Raw genomic sequence first — 23,490 nt, 5'->3', positions numbered from 1 at the left:
AAATCTTAACTGTGATGATGAGAAATACTGAAAGTAAAATTTTGGATGAGATATGTTGTCATTTAGGTGGGAAAATTTCACTTTTGTCGGAGTTTATGCCCATATTATTGGTTGATTTTTGTAGATTGGTATTGTCCTACTAGGGAAGAAGCCTACCAGTATTCAGTCACCTACCGGAATTCAGTCACTTATCACTATAAATCACAAGCCAGTATCTACACGTCACAACACACGCAAATCACATCATTTCACATACTGGCACTATTGTTTACAACAGGAAAGTCCCTTTGGCCTTTAATAGTCCCCTCCAAAAATCCATCCAAAATTCCAAATTTTGCTGTCCAAAATGCAGAATAGGCGCAACTTTCCACAGCGTACGTGAATTAAACCCAGTTTTAAGAGTACAGGTTGCCGAAAAAGCGCTAAAAATCGAAAAATATGCCGTTCTCATGCAAAAATTTTTGCTTGTAGAAAAAAAAAAATTGCAAGCTCATCAGAGTGTGATGGTATCCGCAAAAAAGCAAAAGACAAACAAAATTTCTGTACGTGCTGATGCAGTGACTCAATGTACAAGGTCAAAGGTTGAATGCAAGTGCTGACATGCCAGAATTCGGTCACCTACGGGTGCTGCAATGTCCCTGTTGCAATTTTGCACCAACAAGGTATAGCGCACCACATTTTTTCAACGGCCTTGAGCCCGCATGGACTTTGAACGCGCTTTTCACCTGACCGAAGTCTGATCGCAGTGACCGTATTCTTGGGAATTTTCAAGGTGATAATACAATATTTTGGGATTTTGTAAAATTTTAATTGATGTTTCAAAATAAAATTGAGATTAAAGAAATTTGTTATAGAACCTAACATAGACTACATTGCTGTAGATATGATTTAGAGTATGTACAATGTATTATTTCAGTTTTAAAAATATTGCAGAAAAGCTTCAAATTTAACTGACCGAATATGACTGGGGCCGGGGTTTGACCCTATAAAATTTATGTGTGGTATGCATGTACAGAGTGTGTTGCTGTGCTTAGCGGCATATGACCGAATATGTTGTACCTGTAGTAAATGGGCTCACAACGGCACAGGGTAACATCCCCAGTATTCGTTCACTTAAGCTTTTTTGCAATGTTTTTTAAACTAAAATAATACATACATACATCATATGTACAGCAATGTATGTGAAATATACCAAATTTCTTTAATCTCAATTTTCATTTTGTTAAATATCACAAAGAATTTCACAAAATCGCAAAATATATCACCTTGAAAATTCCCCAGTATACGGTCAGCGGCACCAGTATTCGGTCACGCGATATGCGCGTTCAAAGTCAATGCATGTTCAAGGCAGCTGAAAAACGCGCACGCGCGCTACCTTGTTGGCGCGAAATTGCATCGGGGACGTTGTGGTGCCCGTTGGTGACCGAATACTGGGGACTCGACACTTGCACTCAACCCTTGTACATTGAGACATTGTATCGGCGCGTACGGAAATTTTGTTTTTCTTTTGCGTTTTTGAGGATACCATCACACTCCAAGCTTGCGATAAGCAAAAAATCCCACGAGAGAACAGCCTATTTCTCGATTTTTAGCCCTTTTTCGGCGACCCGTACTCTTAAAACTGGGCGTTATCTGCAAACGCTTTTGGAAAGTAGCGCCGATTCTGCACTTTGACGGTAAAATTTGGGATTTTGGATGGATTTTTGGAGGGGGCTAAGGGAGTTTCCTGTTGTGAATGAGTGTGCAAGTAAAGTTTATGTGAATTGATGTGATTTGCGTGTGTTGTGACAGTTGAACGATACTGGCTGGTGACTAGTGATAAAAAGTGACCAAATACTGTGCTCTTACCCTACTCCCACAATTACTCTAGAAACCAAACCAAGATTTGCAAGAAGAGTGACGCGAGTCTGGTGAAAACATTCAGATTGGGTGTTACTGTTGCTAGTTGCTGTGACGAATGATGAGATGTTTCTCCCATCGTTTTAGCCACTTGGTGAGGAAGCTGTCTCTGAGACTGATGGTTTTGTACATTGAGCCGAGCATTCACCCACCAAGTGTAGGTACACTCATAGGCACTAGATGGTGCTGTCGCGGATATGTAACAAAAGTCAATGTGTAAATCGGTCCCAATTCTGTGCGATCGTTTTGCTATCGGCGTGTTGCTCTATGAAGGTTGGTCGTATGAATATTCTTTTTACTTTGTGTGAATAGGTTTTCTCACTCATCCGGTGATCTGCTACTGTATGAGTACTGCTGCTTTCTAAAGACAGCAATCTTGTGAGGGTACGCGACCGATATGTCATAGAATGAACAGTGAAATCTGAGGCTAGTTTTTACATTTGAATCGATCACATGCAAGTTTTCCATGAAAAAATGCATTTAAGGAAAGTTTAAGTGTTTTTTAACAATCTTGAATGCTTGTACGATTTTTCTTTTACCACGGCATGGTAGCTCTGAGTAGCTCATAGATGCAATGAGTACACAAAGTAGGGCTTGCCGGAACGATTTTCACACAATATCGGGCTGTGAGCAGTCTTCGTTCGCGCTTACGGGAAGGAACCGAGCACGTGTCTATGCAGTTATACTGTATGGTACGATAACGTGTTGCGTGAATGGAGGTATGAATATGAATATGATGCGATGATGGCAAGAGTAATTTCGTTGGCAGAATTAGAATTTTTTGTGTGTTGATGTTCAAAGCAGTTTCATATTGTCGTTTCCTTACGATAAATCATGATAAAAATGCAGATGACCACGTTATTCTGGTCCATTCACTGTCAATATGCGCTAGTATAGTGGCACGGTAAACTTGCAAAGGACGGAGAATTCGGTGGCTCACGCAACTTACGGCCCTATGGTGGGCCGTGGCCCCCGGAGTTCAGTGCGGCGAAAGCAGTGGCGACACGAACCGGACGCGACACATACGGCTCGCAATCTCGCAAGGCTGCGGCCCTGCGCTAGCTAGCGGACCTAGCTGGTAGTAGCAGAAGATTTGTATTTCAGAGCGCGTAACGGACGCGTAGTTGCCTTTGCTTAGCGATAGCAAGCCGTTATCGCGATATCGAATTCTCATGGGACGGAATTAGTATACATATTTTTAGACATATTCAAGGACAGTTTTCTCTCTTTTTATTCCGGATTCCAAACAAATATCCTAAAAGCAAGCATCACGCATGACATTTGATATACATCTGAATTCAGTGACAGTTCTCTTGACAAGTTTAAGTGTAGATTAATTTTTTTATGAGGGTACCTACCAAGTGGGTCACTATTTCTAAAGCCGTGGGGCCACAAACGTTGACAAAAGGCATCTGGGCTGCTCCGGCTGGCGCGAGCGCGAGCGCCTGGAGCTGGATGGGTTTTTAAAGGCACTCAATCGTGGCGAGTGGTTTGTGCTGCACGGAGACGAACGCAACATGCTGCCTCCCCCATTCTGCATCAAATGTAGTGTGACCCCGAATGAGAATAGCGCTGGCTCAATGGGTCAGCGAACAACACGCTAACCTACAAGAGCTCTATGCTACAAATCTCCTAACCCAAAATGGCTGTCCGAGCGAGCCACGAGAGCTTCCGAATGGACGCACACTCTCAGTGCGCATGCACATGAAGAGAGGCCAAAAGAGCCACACGTTTTCTGGCCTCTCTCCTCCAATCACCGCAGCTCGTGGTGACAATGTTTGTGTATGATGCGTACACACACACGCACACACACACACACGTGTCTCTCTCAGTGGCAGCATTGTCCCACACGTTTATGGATATAGCATCGAGTCTGGCATTGCGCAATTGCATGCACAAACTTTGGTCGTTCGGAGTTCTACACGTACCTGATAAGGGATGGCGATCGGCTGCCTTTAAAGTGAAAACTAAGTTTCGGTAAGTGCTTAAGAACCCGTCTAGCACCATTTCATTTTTGCTTGCAATATATCGAAAGAGTCCACTAAGAAACTTACCTGGCTGACGCGGTTTGCCGGAATGATGAGTCATTTTGGAGTATTTTGAGAAAAATAATGATAGTAGGAAAACCGACTTTTATTCCAGAAGGCTCCAGACTAACTCGGTCTCGGGAAAAATTTGACCCTACTTCAGACAATTCACATGCAGTAAGTGATCGCCACATTCTACTGGCCACAGCATAATACCAAATGAGGCCTAACTAAATGCGAATGGACAGGAAAGTGCGTGCCAACGTAATCCTGTACAAAACAAAACAAAAATGACAGCGCGCGGTCCTCAGTTGCTGAGACGCGCGGTCTTTGGAGTTTTTGTTGTTGTTTATCACATCACATCACATCACATCTGATACGGAAGTAGAGGACTGGTCCTGTAGTATTCCGGTCTCATCATCTTCAACTTTGTTGCTTTATGTGCGTTGAGGAGCAGAGGTTTTGAATTTTTCCCCCCTCCAATGTCTGTCTAATAAATCTTTGAAATTATTAATCGAGGAAGCTTCAACAACATTAGCAGGCAATCTGTTCCAGTCGGCAACTACTCTCTGGCTGAAAAATGTACTTCTCAGTTCTAATCTTGAACGTTTGGTGAAGAGCTTGTATCTATGACCTCTTGTTGATGAGTGGATGGCTGGTTCGAAAAACATGTCACCAGAAATCCCCAACTTTCCATTGAGCAATTTATAAACAGTAATCATGTCGCCTCTTCGTCTCCTGTAGTATAATGAGTGTAGGTTGAGTTTTTCCAGGCGTTGTTCATATGACAAACATTTGAGTTCAGGAATCATACGAGTGGCTCTTCTCTGCACTCTTTCAACTTTGTCAGAGTCCATTTTATATCTCAAGTGCCATAAAATGTTGCCATACTCCAAATGAGGTCGAACCAAAGATACAAACAAAATAGGAAGTATTTCCGTTGTCATTTGTGAGAATGTCCTGTGTATAATCCCAAGTGTTTGATTTGCCTTTTGGACAGCTGCTGAGACATGTTGATGGAAATTTAATTCTTCATCTATTATAACGCCAAGGTCCTTTTCCTGCTTGGTTGCTTCCAACTCTACACTATTCATTCTGTAGTTTTCCCTCGGGTTATTTTTTCCAATATGAAGAATCTTGCATTTACTAACGTTGAAATCAAGTTGCCATCTTTTACTCCATTCATCAGCATGAGTTAGGTCAGTTTGAAGCGATTCCTGTTTTGAGGCTGTACTGACATCACCGATGATTTTGGTGTCGTCGGCAAACATAAATACTGAGTTATTCATTATATTTGGCAAATCATTTATAAAAATAACAAAAAGGACCGGTCCGAGTACACTTCCTTGCGGAATTCCACTGCTAACTTTACTCCAGTCTGAACTTTCACCATTTATCACGACTCTTTGTTCCCTTCCAGTTGTGAATGCTTTGATCCATGAATACAGCTTTCCATCAATGCCATAAGATATCAATTTTTTCAAAAGCCTCTCATGAGGAACAGAGTCGAAGGCTTTACAAAAGTCTAAATATACTATATCAATAGGAAACCCAGTATCAAGTTTCTGAGTTATTTCCTCCATTACACAAAGGAGCTGAGTCATACAGGACCGTTTTGGAGTGAATCCATGTTGACAGTCTGAAAGCAAGTTATACTTCAAAAGATGCTGCATGACCGCATCTCGGACTAGACTCTCCATCACCTTTCCAACAACAGAAGTTAAACTTATTGGCCGATAATTCTCAACACATTTTTTACTTCCCTTTTTATGTATAGGAGTTATGTTGCCTAGTTTCCAGTCTCTGGGAAGAAAGCCTTCGTCCAGCGACTTGTGGAAGATAATTTGTAATGGAACAGAAATAGACCGTGCCGTCTCCTTTAACAATCTTGGATGCATTTCATCTGGGCCTGGAGATTTACTTGCGTTCAAATTTAACAGTTTCTTCTCCACCCTTTCTTCTGTGATAATCAAACTATCTAAAATAGGTCCAGCATGCTGCCAGTCAATGTCAGGCATATTAGTCAAATCTTCTTTCACAAATACACTTGTGAAAAAATTGTTCAATAATTTTGCCTTTTCACTATCACTGCTATGACAGTTTCCTTCTTTACTGACTAAATCACTAATTCCAGATCTTTTCTTTATTTTTCTATTTGCATATTTCCAGAATTTCTTTGGATTTGTAGCCACCTCTTTTGCTAATGATTGTTCATACTCTCTGCAGTCTTGTCTTGTCACATATCGTAATTGGTTACGAATCTTTGCATATTTGGCATAATCTACAACACTTTCTGTGCTAGCATACAACTTCCATGCTTTATTCTTTTTTCTAGACAGCTGTAATGCTTCTTTCGAAATATAAGGACTCTTACTCTGTTTCAGACTTGCTTTCTGACATTCGGGTACACTCTCCGAAACACAGGCAAAGAATATATCTTTAAAGAATTCCCAAGCAGTACAGCATGTCATGTCTTTCAATACTTCGCTCCACTTGACACTTCCAAGGAGATGATTGAGTTTCACATAATCTCCTTTGTCTAACTTAAACACCGAAGTCTTAGCCTGAGCTTTTGTTTCAACACAAAGTTTCAAATCAGTTATAATACAGCAATGGTCACTTTTTCCCAAAGGAGGTAGTACCTCTACGCTCCTGACCATGCTCTCATTGTTTGTAATAATGAGATCTAAAATACTAGGATTTTGTCCCTGTCGAAATCTTGTATACTCAGTAATATGTTGATGAAGATAAGAGTTCTGGAGAGCATCTACAAATTTCTTAGCGGGATTTTCAGCTGTACCTCCAACATACCATGTTTGCCAATCAATCCCTAGAAAATTAAAATCTCCAGCAATAAATACTGCCGTATTTTTCAGTTCACTCAATCTATTCAAATATGTATTCAACAAAGTATTGTTTTCTGTACAACTTGAAGGACTGCGGTAAATACACCCAACCAAAAGTTTCAAATTTTGCTGTAGAGTTATAACACACCAACTAGATTCAGCAAAATTGTCAAACATATCCACTTCAATCACCTTCAGTGATGTCCTTGTGTATATAACTACTCCTCGTGTATTACATTGCCTTTTTTCAATATTTCCAATAATATCAAATCCTCGTAAGTTTAACGAAGTCAGAGTTGTTTCAGTTCCAGACGATTTAGTTTTAACCTCAGTTACTAATATTACATCAATATCAAAGTTTTGTACAAATATCTCTAACTCAATCAGTTTGTTTGACAGTGAGTCAGCATTAGTATAAAGTATTCTCAAATCCTTTTCACATGTATCTTTGACTGAGGTGTCATCTGGGCAGTAGCTCTCCTGTAGTCAATGACTACTAACTTCCTCGCCACCAACTGCTCCTTCTAACATTGATGGCAACTGGTTTTCAGTGTTTGTGTGCCCAACTTCCTGAGAGCTGGGTTTACTTAAAACAGACTTTTCAACACTTTTCCTCTTTGATTTCAAGTCAATATTGTACTTGACTAGCCTTCCCCGTCGAATTGTCAGGTTCTCTTCCCCATCCTCTCGTCTTCTCTTGAGCTCCTCCCGTAGTGCTTTGTGCTCAATACGCTGTTGTTTTGTCATGTCTGGAGCGATAAACACTCTTGCCCATTTCTCTGTATTTCTCAGATTCTTGGCTGCCTTTAGAATTTCACTTTTTTGTGTAGCATCCTCAAGTTGTATCAACAACACTCTGGGTCTTGTATGCCTGTTTTGGTTCAATCCTCCTAGTCTTGTTGCTTTCATAATTCTAACTCCCTCAATCTGGCAGCCTCTTGCGAGTATCGCTTCAGTTTCACTCTTGTCTTCATTCTGTCGCTCATGAAAACTAGCTGCTCTAGACTCTGGGACGTTGAACAAGACTACATTCATTTTCCTTCGTTCTCTGTCAACAATCTCATCAACAGTAGCTATGTTTATGAATGCTGATTGTTGCTGTGGTTGTGACAGGGTAGCCTGCGGGGAGTTGTGGCTAGGTCTAGAGAAGGTTTGGTGGATGTCAGTATCTATCCCGACACTTGTTCCTACCCCCCCTTGTTGCTTAGCTACATTTGCATAAGAAGACTGTGATCTGTTTGTTTCCCTGCCATATTTCTCTGAAGATTCAAGCATGCATTTAAGACCTTGGACTTCTTGCATAATCTCACATATTTGATGAGTAACATGATCTAGTCTCATGCTAGTGGACTCTCCATGAAGTTTGTTGCCTGTGGTAACATCATTCTTCTCACTGCTTATATGTGTGGGACTAGCATTCCGGTCATAGCAGTCAATTGACTTGATAGTTTCTACAACCTTTTCTTCACAGTAGAAACAATACCAGTGTGTTCGGTTGTTCTCATTACTCAGTACAGTGTACACATCCATAGTCATGCCTTGACACGGTAGACATGACCATCGTTTGCAGCATTCACATTCAATCATAATATCGATACCAGTTTTATCACAATACTCACATTGGAATTCCATATTAACATTCTGAGATTTGTCATCTTTCTTTGCATGTCTGCCTTGCCTGTTCTTTCTTGTATACTTGTTTCCCTTGCTTGCTCTCTGGAAATTTTGTGATCCACTTACATCAAGGTTGTCACCTTCTGATGCCGATGCCAATGGCTTACGTTTGGATGTATTAGGTAGAATTTTTCTCCTTGCACCATGTACAGAGGCTATGCGTGAAGTATCATCAATTGGTGGTGTGATTTCTTCTTCCACTTCCGCACTTGAGGGTGGCGACAGGCGCTTCATTGCTTCTTGCAGTGTGAGATCACCACTGCGAGTGGTAGAATTGGTAACGGACATCATGCAAAAGCTGTTCGGCTTGCGCCGGAGGAGCTGGCTTACGCATCCGTTAATACACTCTCGCTACTTGTCGGGCCACCGGGTCCACTGCACTGCGTGCTATGGAACTCGCCTAGTAAGTAATGGCGCGAAGTTTCGGGTCATATGACCAGACAGATCTACTAGTAAATTTCTTGTAATTCGATTCCAAATTGTCCTAAACTCCAGCTTTTTCACTGACGTGATCACTGTACCTCCAGTAATCCAAATCACACCTCAAATAACTTATATTTCTAAATTCTATTCCAATTTCAATCCTTATACCACAAAATTTTTCAGAGCCTCCCAAAAGTCCGTCCGTCCTCAACGCACGCAAGCGCCTTTGATTGTTTTAGAGATGCTTGACAGGCGCACACTAATTTTGCATGCGCGCAAAAGAGGTTTTTGATGCGCGCGTTGTAACAACTCGGACCATACTGCGAGTAGCCAGAACACGAAGCGCTAGTTTATACAGGCCGCTCCCATAGGACAACACTGTACAATCAGAGGGACAACCATTATAACTCATCCCGCCGTCAAAGCGAAGCCGAGTTATCCCCGAGTCCGAGTTTAACTTTAGCCTGACCCCGCTCGGGTAAGTTCTGAGACTGAACCTTTTTGGTTAATATTTCGCATTTTTGTCGTTACCCATCGAATATCTTGTAATAACATCGTTATCCTGCACATTTCCTAAGCATACGTTCACATTTGGGAGCGAAATTTGACAACTTTTGCAGGCGTACCAGAACTTTGTTTGGGCTTAAACCAAACAAACCACAAACATCAATTTGAAGGCATGGGACTGTTAGTCTAGTCTCGGTCACGTAGCTAATCAACAACCTCGTTTGCAAGCTGTTAGAATTAACAATTTTTTCAGAGTTTATACTTATCATGGTTTAAATTGATGGCACCCACCTTATCATTCCTTATACATATTAACAGAAGGATAGGGCATATTTACCTTATACGATGATTTCAGTCTCTGTTCGTTACACGGCCAACGCAACTTTGTTCGGAAATGCTGATCAGTGATACCATTCACTCCGTTTTTACGTCATTTATCGTGTGGGACACTTTCTAAAAATAGCCAGTTCTCGCTGTCACATTACGCCGGCCGTCAGATGGCAGTGTAACAAGTTCGGAAAAGCACAAAGCAATACACACGTCGTGCCCAGTCGTGCCTGGTCGTGCCTGTGTGTGACATTGCATGCCAGCCAGCCTTGCCCCCTCACAGCCTACTGTAGCTTGCCAGCCGCCGCGCCGCCAGCTCATTCTTGCCAACGAGTCGAGTTTCGTTGTTTTGTCGTCCACGTTGAGTCACTCGACTTCATCGATCCTGATCAACCTGTGAGCTGAGCATGGTTCTAAGTGTTACATGTGATTCGACTGTAGCTGGAGGGGTGAGTTAAACTGATGTTATCAGTCACTCATTTGTAACGTTTAATAGTGAGCAAAATTTCGTGAAAAAGTGCTTCTTATAGAAATCTAGATGTATTGATGAAGTGGTAAAACGGTTTATTAACGAGGTGGATTGTATCGTACAGAGCCTACTGTAAAATTGATAGATTCTAACGTTACAATTCCGCAATTCATATTGAATATTTTTACATCCTGTTGTGTTACTAACTGTTAGTGTTTGAGTGTTAGTAATGGTGCAGTGGTGGTGTCTAGTGAAGTATCAATTTGATCAAGCAGGTTGAAGAGCTCCGAAGAGAGATGGAGTCAAGTTCGATCCAACTGGCTATTCAAAATAAGTCGTCTGTTTCTATGGACAAAAGAATCCCACAGCACAGGCACAACAGGTGCTTGGCCGTAGGTGTCCAACACATGCACATCGACACTAGCCGCTGGAGTGTAGGCACGTAGCTGTATACGTGTATAGTGTAACGTTAGAAACCTATGTTGAAACCGACACCCCTCTTATGGCATTGCGCGTAAAAGAGCGGTCTTGATCACCAACAGATGAGACTACGTGCAGTGGTTTTACATTCGTCACTGGGGATTTGATGATGTCCTAATATTACTGAAAAATCTGATAATAAACAAGATCAACAGCAAAACAATGATAGGGGTTTCTACTGTTTAGATTGCAAATGCACATTGGAAAAGCATTACGTGCATTTCACACGTATTGTCAATAGAGAGTAGGCCTGTGTGGTAGGGGTGTTGGTTTCAAAATTACAGTGCAACTGAGTGCATCAAAATAACAACCCAAGCAACCCAAGTACTGCAGTTTCGAATCTCGTGGCCGTCCTGCAGGTTCTGTTGATTCTGAATCTCCGTTGTAAATTAATGCAATTTTAGTGCGTGCGATGCATTTTCTTCGCACGGCTGAAAAGGGTACCTCACAATCGGCACCCCCTCCCTCCATAGGTAATACATGTGAATTTCACAGTCATGCCTCGTTACTGAGCGAATGTGTAATTGAAACGTGTTTAGTTTTGTTTGTTAGTTTGTTTATGAGTTTTATTTTCGTTTCTTCGTTTTTATTGTTTTCATAGCTATTGGCACTTAATCCCACGCGTACCTTTTCGTTCTATACGCAAACAGCCATGATACGCAGGGTGCCAATATCAGTCAAGGTACCCTGCTGATAGGTGGTACCCTTACCATACTGCAAATCGGGTTTTTAATGTGCGCTTGTGAATTCAGAGTATTTTCTTTACATGTGAGTAAAATTTCAGGCAAAAAAAGTATCTATTGATAGAAAAACATTACCTAGGGTGTCAACGTGTTGATGTGTTGGACACCCAACTATACTGTTTCTGGATATCCATTTTCCATAATTGTTACTCACCATATGGCCATGCAAAGGATCCAGACCATTGCTTATCAGCCTGAGGAGTTCAATGTGTTACTGTTGACAGTGTTGTATCCAATTTATGCAATCTGGATTAGATCTAAATTTGTTTTGCTTCCTTTTTTACATAGCGATCACTGCAGTGCAAGTTATCGGCACCCTTATTTGTAACTTTGTTACCAGGGTTCAACCTCCCGTGCCAAGGGGAGGAGAGGGATTGTTCACCAAAGCATTTATACAATGTGTAGGTTTCTACATGTAGCAGGCGGTCGAATTTTGGACGGTTTTGTGGTTGCGTTATGGGCGGCTAGCATTAATACTACATATTTTTTTCAAGGTTCAAGCATTCCCTAGCTACGCAACTTGTTTGTAAATGCTAATGATCACTCCCACATCTACACTGCATCATTAAGTATACTTTTAAAAAATTGATACCAGGTAGTCAGTTCTACTTCTAACCTCTAGCTGAAAACTCAAATGGTATCTTGAGAATGAGATTGGATTCTGTTTTCATTCGAAGAATCTAAATGATTCAAATGACATTCCGTATGTAACACTGAAACCTTTCTTTATTCTACTTGACTCATATGTGTATAGTTACATTGATGTCAAAAAAATAATCAGTAAAACCTGAATCTTCTGGAAGCCCTTTGCCTTTGTAAAAAAAAAGATTAGCCTCGGAATTGCAGAAAAAAAAATGTTGTTGTGACATTGGTAATTCATTTGTTTGCCAATGTCACAGTGTTTGATGATGTATCAGTGATGAAGACTGTTATAAACAGTGTTTGGAAAAATTCATAAAGCCATGGCAGGTGCAGGTGCTAGGTGGACATGTGGAAATACAATGTACATGTATGTAATTCAATATCTGTGCAAGTTAGAGACCTGGTATTGTAACATGCGGATACCATGCAGTTGGATAAAGCTGACCCAACTGGAATATTGAACAAGAATCCCCGTGTTTCCGCTTCTAGCTTCTTTTTCAAATTCAACGATTATGTACTTAAGAGGATACATGTAAGTAAACACACAGCCGAAGAATCTTGACTGGAGTTGAACGTTTCCAACAAGTGTACGCTTTGATGCACAAATTTGCTGATGGGCAATTCTGTTGTAGGAGGCCTGTACTTGTTGTGGTTTTCAAATGTACCCCAGGGTGCACCTTGGATCAAATTATGATTCTGTTGTTTATGAAGTAATTTTTGTGTGTGTGCGTATGCTAACTGCTCCGTATTTTTGTTTCTTGACTATATCTGTCTGTCTGTCCCCCCCCCCCCTCCTCTCTTTCTCTTTTCTTATAGGTGTCTGCAAACACTTGACCTAGGAAGCGTATTTTGGATCCAAGATTTTTGCATGTAACAAGCAGTATGTGGAATCCTGTGATTGAAATGTACATTCCAGCTGTCTTCATCATTGTCCTACTCAGCATCAATACTTTGACAAGTATGAGGTAAGCCTGTAAAAAGCAGAGTCAACCCTCGAAAGTGTTGCATAGACACAGGAAATACACACACACACACACTGCCCCCAATAAAACAAACAAACAAAACTGTAACACAAGCACACAATGAGCTTTTGTAGGTTTGTTGTAGACCATTAAACAATGACTAGATGATTACGTGCATGGGAGGGAACAAATATGATATACCCTAATGTTATTACTCCACTACTCTCCTGAATCATATCTGTGGGTTCCTGTCTCAAATTATGGGAGGATCTTGTTTAATGTTGTGGAGTTAAGTTAATTGTTGTATGTCATGATTTGGTACCCTATTACTATTTGATAACATGAAGATATTGTCCTGCCGGAGAACATACCAAAATGTTCTACCCATGAAAAATAATTACAAATGGTCTACTATCACATGATCATCTCTAACCTATTGCTGACTAATAATGTTTAATCAAAAGCTGACAATCTTGCAATAGACTGAGTTGTCACAACAGCTACTTGGAAAATTTTAGTCTGAAATGGACAGAAGGACACCAGAAATATTCAGTGGGAAGCCTAGGAAGTTTTAGATCAATTTTGAATTGGACTAAGTCTGTTACCAGTGTCCAAAGAAATTAATGTAATACAGTGCACTCCCATTATAATGAACATGATTATATCAAAATTCCAGTTACAATGAAGTAAAAATTTAGGCCGTAAAATGATCTGCTTTTTGTTCTTTATTGTCTTTTTTTTTTCGGTTATAAAAAGTATAACAAAAGAAAATTGCCGGTCCTGAGGACTTCGTTATAATGGGAATCCACTGTATGACCAATGATGGCTTGTGACTTAGATGTTCCTTTGGTATAAATCTGTATTGTGGTACATAGTTAACTGTGACTCCAACTTGGCCTCTTGTTAAACGTGATCAGATTTAATTATTACTAAGCCACAATAAACCCATTTCTGTTTGGAGAGATTCCAACAATGCTTTGTAAGATAGGACTGCTCCCCCAAGATGGTCAACAAAGTGTGACGGTCAGCGGAGTGGTTAACATTTTTTTACTTAAACATTTGACTTGCAATTCTCTCCATGTGGCAGTGCTCCAGTCGATCCGGTGGAAGGGGAGGAGGATGAGAGTAACAAGGAGGAGGCCAACCAACAGGAGACGGACTCCGAGGACCAGGAGAGCAGGGACACGTCATCCACGACACCATGTTGGCAGACGGAAAATTTCTTGCCGATTGGCCCCTGTGCCCCATGTCACCCCTTTGCATCAGTAAGTATTATATACCCCATTTCTAGAATCCTCTCATCTGATTGGTTAAAAGGGGAGTCATGAATATAGCTGTGCCCTATTTTTGAGTTACTGTGACCGGGCCACGGTCACAGTTAGTAAATAGGTTTGGAGACAGTCGCGACCCCGTACACATAGATCGCTCATATGTACGCACCAATGATACGACCGCCGCGCATTCGATCAGCGTGCTTTAAAAGAGACTAGCGGACTGGTTTTTATACATATACATTACGCCAATCTTGTTCGCGCGCGGAGTGGAGTGGAGAGAAGTGGAGAATATTTCTGAAATTTACTTAAATTATTCGGATATATATTTCGGAATTCGGCCACATAGTAGAGCAGAAACACGGAGCTTCGAAAAGGCAGTTTACGTTAAGGTAAGCAAACTCTGGGCTATTTTGTTGTTCTTTGCACACTTGCACCAGTAACCCGAGGGTGAGGGCTGAATTTCAATTTCCCGCCTTCTGAGGTAAGGGGGCACCGATATGGCCGCCTATACGGCCTCCTCTGCCCCCTTGGACTCCCACCAGGATTCTGATGCGGGCACCACAGAGGGCATGGAGGAAGAAACCTCAGTTGATCTGGACTTTCGTGTAGTTAAGCCTAAGAAACAGGCTCAAAGAAAAAAGCGCAAGGTGCGTGAAGAAAGTGTAGATATTGAAGAACTATCAACTAGGGTAGAATCTTCATCAGACGGAGAACATGAAAATTCTACATTTGGCACCCCTAGGTCCAAACCTCCCGACTTGAAGGTGTACATTTCACCGATTGACACACGCAAATCATTGAAGAACATCAACCTAATAACGGTTGCTCGTGACATTCAGAAATGTTGTGGTTCACCCCCAGAGTTTCTCAAGCCAACCAAAGATGGCATTATGGTAAAGTGTACAAACCAAAAGCAACGTCAAAAACTTCTGGAAATTCAGTCAATTGGCAATGTACATGTGAAAGCTCGGGAGGAGGGACTCAACGTGAAGGGTGTCATTTCTGGGGTGCCGATAGAAATGTCGGATATTGAGATACAAACGGAATTAAAGAAACAGAAGGTATCGCATGCAAAGCGAATCATGCGAAATCATAAGAAACAGAACCAAAGCAAAGAAGAAAAGAGTGACAAAGAAGCACCCACCCCGACGCGCAGTGTCATTCTAGCATTCGAAAAGGCAGAATTACCAGAAGAAGTAACCCTTTGTTTCCAAAAATTTTCTGTGAAGCAGTACATTCCCCCCGTGGTCAGATGCTTTCATTGTCAGAGATTCGGCCACACTATCAAAAACTGCCGAGCTAAACAAAGATGCGTCAGATGTGGGGAGATGCATACATTCGACCAGTGCCAACAGAAAGACGACCCAAAATGTGTGAATTGTGGCGGAAAACATTCCGCGGCATACAATGGTTGTAAAATGGCTAAAAAGGCTCAGGAAATTCAGAAAATCAAAGTAGTGAATAACTTTTCCTACGCCCAAGCTGCCCGTCAGTGGCAGGAAAAAGAAGAAAAGACCCAAATTACACACAGCCAACCAAATCAATTAGGTAAAGATAGTCGTCGTAATACGACACAAGCAGTCACAAAGAAGAACGAGGTAAACAAATCGACAAGTGCACCTGTTCCTCCCAACCAGAATAAGCAGGTTGATGTAACTGAACAAAACCCTGGCGCCGGCATACAACAGGCAAAGGACACAACCATCCCTAGACAGCCTGAGCCAGAAGCCCACCACTCAGTACGAAAGAACGAGGAACCCACCGAATGGCACTCAAATTTTTTCATGTCAGCATCAAGCGAAGATATAATCGGTTTCATGATTCAGGTGATTCAGACTTTTATTAAAGATAAGTCGGAATCAGAATTGCGCACCATAATAACAACCATAGCTCAGCAATTCTTACCATCTCTCTGAAGGCACATTGTGTGATAACTAGTTTATTCATCCTCCAGTGGAATGCACAGGGAATGCACTCACATGGAGGGGATTTAATAGCATTTTTAGAGTCTGAATGTCATGAAACAGTCCACGTCATATGTGTACAAGAAACATGGTTTGCACAAAACCAGTCTTTTCAAATTCCGAATTATACATGCCTTTCGAAAAATCGTATAAACCAGTGTGGAGGAGGCGTTGCTTTTTATATACATAACTCAATATATTTTGATTATTTGACAGATGAAAATGATGTAGAAATGCAGACGATCAAGCTGTATATAGAAAATTCAGAAATCTCGATAGTTAACTACTATAACCCATGCAAAAAGATCAGCATGGAAACCATGAATGCATTAATGACGTACGTAACAAACCCCAAGAAAGTAATTATTGTTGGGGACTTTAACTCCCACAACACTTTATGGGGCAGTGTAAAAACAGATATTAATGGAAGAATAATTGAAGAGTTTTTGTTAAATACAAATTTGGTTGTTTTAAATGACGGATCGGGTACTAGAAAGGACCCGTCCTCAGGAAAAATGTCATGTTTGGATTTGACTATTGTGTCACCTGAAATGGCTACCAAATGCATCTGGGAAGTCATGCCAGTGGAACACAGGAGTGACCATGTTATAATTGGTACAAAGTTATTTTTAGGAAGTACACTGAAATCCCGCACTGAACAAAATGAAGTGGGAAGAAAATGGTCGACGAAAAATATAAATTGGCGCACATTTCAGAAAAAGTGTGAGGAAAAATTAAATGAAACGTGTTTCGGAAGTTTTGAAATGTCCACATCAGACTTGCATAGTAAATTCATGCGATGTTTGACACAAATCTTAGAAGACGTAAGTCCAATCAAATCAAAGGGCAAACGCAAACCAGTTCCATGGTGGACAAAAGAGTGCTCCACAATCATAAAGGAGCGTAACAGAATTAGAAATAAGTTATCTAAACATTGGACTAAGAAATTGCAAGAAGACTATCATTTGAAAAAGTCTCACGCTCAGAGAACTATAAGACAAGCAAAAAGAAATTATTGGTTATCTTTTCAACTCAGCCTTAATCGTTTCACTTTAGTATCTCAGATCTGGAAAACGGTAAAAAACCTCAACGGAACCCCTTCCACAGGTATACCAACCATCCCAACTTTAAAGGTGAATGGCCTTCCCATCGTGGAAGATAGGAAGAAAGCAGATTATTTGGGAGAATATTATAGATCATGTGGACAGGAAGAAACATCTGATGACATAAATGAAGAGTTTGAAGAAGTGAAATATTCTGAAAATACTTCAATGTTGTCCGTCCTAAATGAATCTTTTCATATGACGGAGTTGGACATGTATCTAAAATCCAGGAAAAGGTCTACCCCAGGAGAAGACAGGGTAGGATACGATATATATCAGCATTTACCTGAATCATCAAAATCAGTACTGTTACGAATATATAACAAGATATGGGTAACAGGCGACATACCTGAGTCCCTGCTGCACTCCATATTGATACCCATTCTAAAACCAAACAAAGTGTCAGATAAACTAACATCATATCGACCGATAGCTCTCATCTCATGTTTTATGAAAATCATGGAAGGGATGGTGAAAGAACGTTTGAGTATGTACATAGAAAAACATAATATTTTGATCCCAGTACAACAAGGTTTTCGGAAAAACCGAACGTGTGTGGATAACATAGTTCATCTGGAAAATGAAATTCAGAAACATCTGAAAGTGAACGCCAAGACCCTGGCAGTTTTTATTGACTTAGAGAAAGCATTTGATTCTGTCTTGAATAAAACTCTTCTTATAAAGTTATCGAAACTTGGTGTATGTGGAAATATGTACTTATTTCTAAGAGCATTCCTATTGAATCGTACTTTTCAAGTTCGTGTGGGACATGAATTATCCCAAACAATGAAACTACTGAATGGGCTTCCGCAAGGGAGCACATTGAGCCCATTGTTATTCAATGTCATGATGTCTGACATTCCGCTCAGGACCGACATTCACACTCTGCTGTATGCTGATGATTGTGTAGTCTGGCAGTCGGGAAAGGACATTAAGATAATGAGTACCGCTCTAGAACAACATTTGAACACCTTGGATGGGTGGTTTTCATCATGGGGACCTAAAATCTCTCACACAAAAACCACACCTATGCTGTTCTCTCACACGCCTAAGGAGGCTATTTTATCCCTCAAGATAGGGCGAGAAATTTTAACGACAAAGGATGAACATAAATATTTAGGAGTTATTTTCGATAAGAGGTTAAATTGGAGAGCCCATATACAAGAAGTGGCATCCAGATGCAAACGAAAAATCAATATTTTGAAGAGTTTAAGTCATGTGAGATGGATTAGAGGCTCAAGTGATTTATTGTCTGTATATAGAGCAATAATTCGTTCTTTGATGGATTATGCTTGTGAAGCATATTATTCAGCATCATCGTATGTAAAAAATATTCTCAATTCAGTACAGTATCAAGCTCTAAAAATCTGCCTTGGAGCTAGTATAGGCACCTCCCTGACAACCCTGCAAGTAGAATCAGGTGAATTACCACTAGATCTAAGAAGACAAATGTTCACTGCCCAATTCCGTAAGCATATTGACACTGTTCCAAACCATCCCTTAATACGGGATATCAAAAAATGCTGGCAATTTAATTTCTACGAAAGTGGAAATCCCCACACCCCATTTGGTGAAAGAATCATGAAATGTGAAGACCTATTGTTTCCCCAATATATGGAAAAAGTACAACCTTTTCAACTACCGTTTTGGCACTGGCAGATGCCAGCAGTGTCCACGGAGTTAAGTTCAGACATGATGCTGTCCAAGTGTGATCATGTTCTACATCAGCAGCAAATCGCTCTTGAATTGATAGACAGGAAATGGCAAAATTATGTTCATATATACACCGATGGCTCAAAGTGCCCTAAAACTTGCAAAGTGTCCGCAGCTTTTTATGTTTCTCATTGGAAGTATGCACAAGGAAAACGCATACAAGACTCTACGTGTGTGTACAGAGCGGAACTGATCGCCATTATTATGTCTCTGATCTGGTTAGAACAAGTCTCAAATCTGTATGCTGGAGTGGTAATTTTTTGTGATTCATTAAGTGCTTTACAGGCTATTAATTCAAATAAACCGGAATGTTTTGTAAGTGAAATTGTTATAAGATGTACGGAATTGAAATATAGAGGAATAAATGTAAATTTTGAATGGATACCCAGTCATTGTGGAATTAATGGAAATGAGGTTGCGGACAGAGAGGCAAAAGCTGCTTTACGTCGAAATGTTATTGATATTGAAAATGGTCTGAATATGGCAGAATGTAAACATTTGCTTAGAGAGTATTTTATGGGAAAATGGCAGAAACGATGGGAAGAAGCAGAATCTCCACTGAAGTTGATACAAAAAACAGTTAAGAAAACTTTTCAATGTTCGGTAGGCAACTGGAAAGAACAATCTATTATGCATAAATTGAGAATGGGAAATATTTCTTTAAATTATGATTTGTTTAGATTGAATATGCATGAAAATGGAATTTGTCCGAACTGTCCACAAATGTTTGAAACAATCACCCATTTTTTATGTGAATGTCCAAAGTATATAATAGAAAGAAGTATGTTATTAGCAGAAATAGATACTAGTATCACTGATGTGCGCCATATTTTGCAGTTTGTAGGAAGTACTAACTTAAAACATATGCGTGCTTTCGTTCAGTATGTCCAGAGGACAAGAAGATTCACTCTAAACACAAAATTTTGTTAGATATTAAGTACTAGTACATGATTATGTTTGATTTAATCATTCTGCACATTGCACACAGCCCAGATGTTTGCTTTATATCTTAGCGTTGTTTTGTTTTTTAATTAATGTAAATTTGTGATAAAATTCGCGTTGAATACTCCCGATTAATCACGAGCATCGGTCGAGCCCCTCTCGTGTATTGGAGTGGCCTAGGCAGGCGGACAGCCAATCACGGCCCCTCCTTGCTGAGAAGTCTGCTCAAGGTACCGAGCCGGGCTGGCCAGAAAATACGATCGTCGATTGGGCAGCTCGAACCGAGGCCAGTGAGGGAGATTTCATTTTGATATATTTGTGTATTATTTTGAATTATTTATTTAAAAAAAAAAATAAAAATAATTTAGGGTAAAATTTGAAAACTTTAAAGTGATTTTATGAATATTGATTTGGTGTAAATATTCCTTAAGGAATGATAAACGCCAAATAAATCCAAATAACAACAACAACAACAACAGACAGTTGCAACCCCGTACACTGTACACATATAGATGATCACTCATGTACGTACCAATGATACGACCGCCGCGCTGTCGATCAGCATTGATTACGAGTGCTGTAAAAGAGACTAGAATCTATATTTTCGGTATATAAAACAAATAATAACTGCTTGATATTCGGGGCACAGTTAAAATTATGTAGGCCCTCGGTGATGTGAAAACCATAACCATGCCCTCAGCTTCACTTCAGGCATGGTTACAGTTTTCACATCACCTTGGGCCCATAATTTTAACTGTGCCCCTCATAGCAGTCATTATTTGTATACTGGGTCGCCATTTGCTCTTGGTGCACAGATGTCCCATAGTGGTGGGGAATTGGTGTGGTTGTGTATTGGTTTTAAAGCTATAGATCAGAATGATAACAAGGTCTTCTTTACCCAGGGTAGCCTCTTCAGTGTTGCATCTGCTCTACCACAGGGCCCTGCCATTATTATTACCCGAGCGTTGCCAGGTACCCATTTATACACCTGGGTCAAGAGGGACATGGTGGGTAAAAGCATCTTGCCCGAGGATGCAGATGTAATCACTGGGCGGAAATCGAACTCCGGCCCTCCAATTATATTGGAAGTTTGGAGTCTCATCCGCTATGCCATAGTGCCCCCAGTAATAATACAGTGTAGGTGCTTACAAGCTGTGTGTATGTAAGAATATGTCAATGCTGTTATTTTGACAAGGGTTTATTTATTTATTTATGTATTTGTTTATTTATTTATTTATTTATTGTGTGTGTGTGTGTGTTTGTGTGTGTGTGTAAATGCATGGATCTAGTCTAATCTTGTCAGTGACTATTTACATGTATGTATGCATTGCAGTGCCATATTAACACTAAACATTGATGAGCACATTTTTATTATGCCTCTGCCACGAAGTGGTGCCGTAGGCATTATGTTTTCGGGTTGTCCGTCCGTCCGTCCGTACGTCCATCCGCATTCGTTTACGCGATAACTTGAGTAATGTTTACTATAATTTTACCAAACTTGGTACAAGTATAAAGTATGATGGGGCAATTATTTGATTAGATTTTGGGTGAAATCGGCCAAAGGCCAAAGGTCAAAGGTCAAGGTCAAATCATGAAATTGTATCTGTTTATGCGATAACTCAAGACTGGATCAAGCAAATTTCACCAAACTTTGTCCAAGGATGATGTATGGTGGGACAATTACTCGATCAATTTTTGAGTGAAATCGGACAAAGGTCAAAGGTCAAGGTCAAATCCTAAAATTTATCTTTTTACTTGATAACTCAAAAGTGGATGAAGCAGCTTTCACCAAACTTAGTCCAAGGATGATGTATGATGGGGCAATTAGTTGAGTAGATTTTAGTGACATTGACAAGAGGTCAAAGGTCAAAAGGTCAAGGTCAAATGCTGAAAATGTTGATATTTCCCCCATATCCATGCAATGCCCAAACTTAGTGTAGACATGTACTACTGCATAAAGATTCTCCAGAGAGAGTTTCATGTCATAAGGTCAAAGGTCAAAAGGTCAAAGATTACAGATGTAGGTAAAAATGTTACAATTTCACTTAATTCTCGCAAATGGTTCAATGTATCTTCATGGAACTTGGTACATACGCATGTACTGACTGGCAGGGATTATCTAGGGAATTTAGGGGTCATGGGTCAATAGTCAGAGGGTCAAAGGGCAAGGTCAACTCGTCAAAATTTTACTATTTCCCTCATATACTAGTATGTGCAATGCTTGCATTATTATGTTTAAAACTTAATATACATGTTTTACCTAATGGAGATTCTCTTGGAAATTTCCTGCCAGAAGGTCAAAGATCAAAGGTTAAAGGTCAAGGCCAGGTTTAAATGCAAAAAAAAAAAACAATCTATTTTATACTGTAATTACACTCTTTCTTCATACCTTGAAAATTACTCAATGCATAAACTTATAAAAGGGTCAGTCAGAAGTCAAGTAAAAATCCTCAATTCCCCAAATACATGTACCTGCACTCTTTTAATAGACAATCATAGCAAACGTAGTTCAAGGAAAGTGAACATTCAAGATATTTCTGACAAACCTGTCATTTCATTATTTTGCCAGTTATGTGAAACTGTCATCACACATTGTGAAGGCATTATACTACTGTATACACCTATTGGGAGAATCATGCATTATGGCGGAGGCATCAGTCGCCATAGCGACATTTCTAGTTTTTGATATATCATGCAATATTTTTACATGAATTCACATTAATTTTGCTGTTGTTTTTACTTACGTTGCAGAAAGTTTTAACAGACTCGTGCCATGAGACAGGCTTCAATCAACTAGTTCATTGTGCAGAGTCAAACCAGAAAGTTTATAAAAGGTGAGAAGTATTAAAATCTCTCCTGTACTACTCCATATCAGTGCACTGTGCCCTTTGTTTTAGTTGGTATTTTGGAAAGGGATATTTTTTCAGCGTTTTGGTCCTTTGTACCCCAAATAATGAATGCCCAAAACGACCCTGGTGTTATTAATAAGTTAATGGGTCTACACACAAAATACTCACGAAACTCGTCTTGTCCCATTTTTATTGTGAAAGCTTTGTTATATCAGTTTTCCCATAGACACATTTGTGTAGAGGCTGTCCAAACAAATAGGTTATATGAATATCATAAGACATTGACTAAGTACTACTGCATATGTGCCATAATATTTTGAAGGATTTACAAATATATATACAGCTGTAAGATTAATTTGGTCACACTTTGTCAACATTGAATGCGAGAGGATATAGCCAGATTATAGCAGTGTAGGTAAATCTGCCCAATGGACTCAGATTTAGTACCTTATTTTATGGTCCTGTCTTCTTACATTCGTGCAGCTGTCCGCGATCAAGAAAATCCGTGGAGAAGTCATTCTGGATTTTTGAAGGGGTCACGTTAATCATCGGGTTTTTCGCTTGCACCGTCGTCTTCTTTAGGAGAAGGAAGTTGAACCGTGAAGCAGCGGAACGAGTCAGAAAACAGATTTCAAACTCAGTGTGA

At 40.2% G+C, this 23,490-nt stretch overlaps 1 protein-coding gene across 1 annotated transcript; it reads left to right on the top strand.

Annotated features, from left to right (window-relative positions):
• Positions 1-12,863: 12,863 nt before the first annotated feature.
• Positions 12,864-23,490, top strand: LOC139721237 (protein JTB-like). Its single transcript, XM_071632559.1, has 4 exons — positions 12,864-13,002; positions 14,087-14,264; positions 22,747-22,829; positions 23,328-23,490. The coding sequence occupies exons 1-4, from the start codon at positions 12,920-12,922 to the stop codon at positions 23,488-23,490; spliced, it is 507 nt and encodes a 168-aa protein (XP_071488660.1). The 5' UTR covers positions 12,864-12,919.

Source organism: Diadema antillarum, unplaced genomic scaffold, assembly GCF_040938485.1.
Source record: "Diadema antillarum isolate AM-2024a unplaced genomic scaffold, OU_Dant_1.0 scf00000140, whole genome shotgun sequence".
NCBI classification, from domain to species: Eukaryota; Metazoa; Echinodermata; class Echinoidea; order Diadematoida; family Diadematidae; genus Diadema; species Diadema antillarum.
Note: the sequence above shows the minus strand (reverse complement) of the source record. Positions and strands in the feature narration are given on the sequence as shown.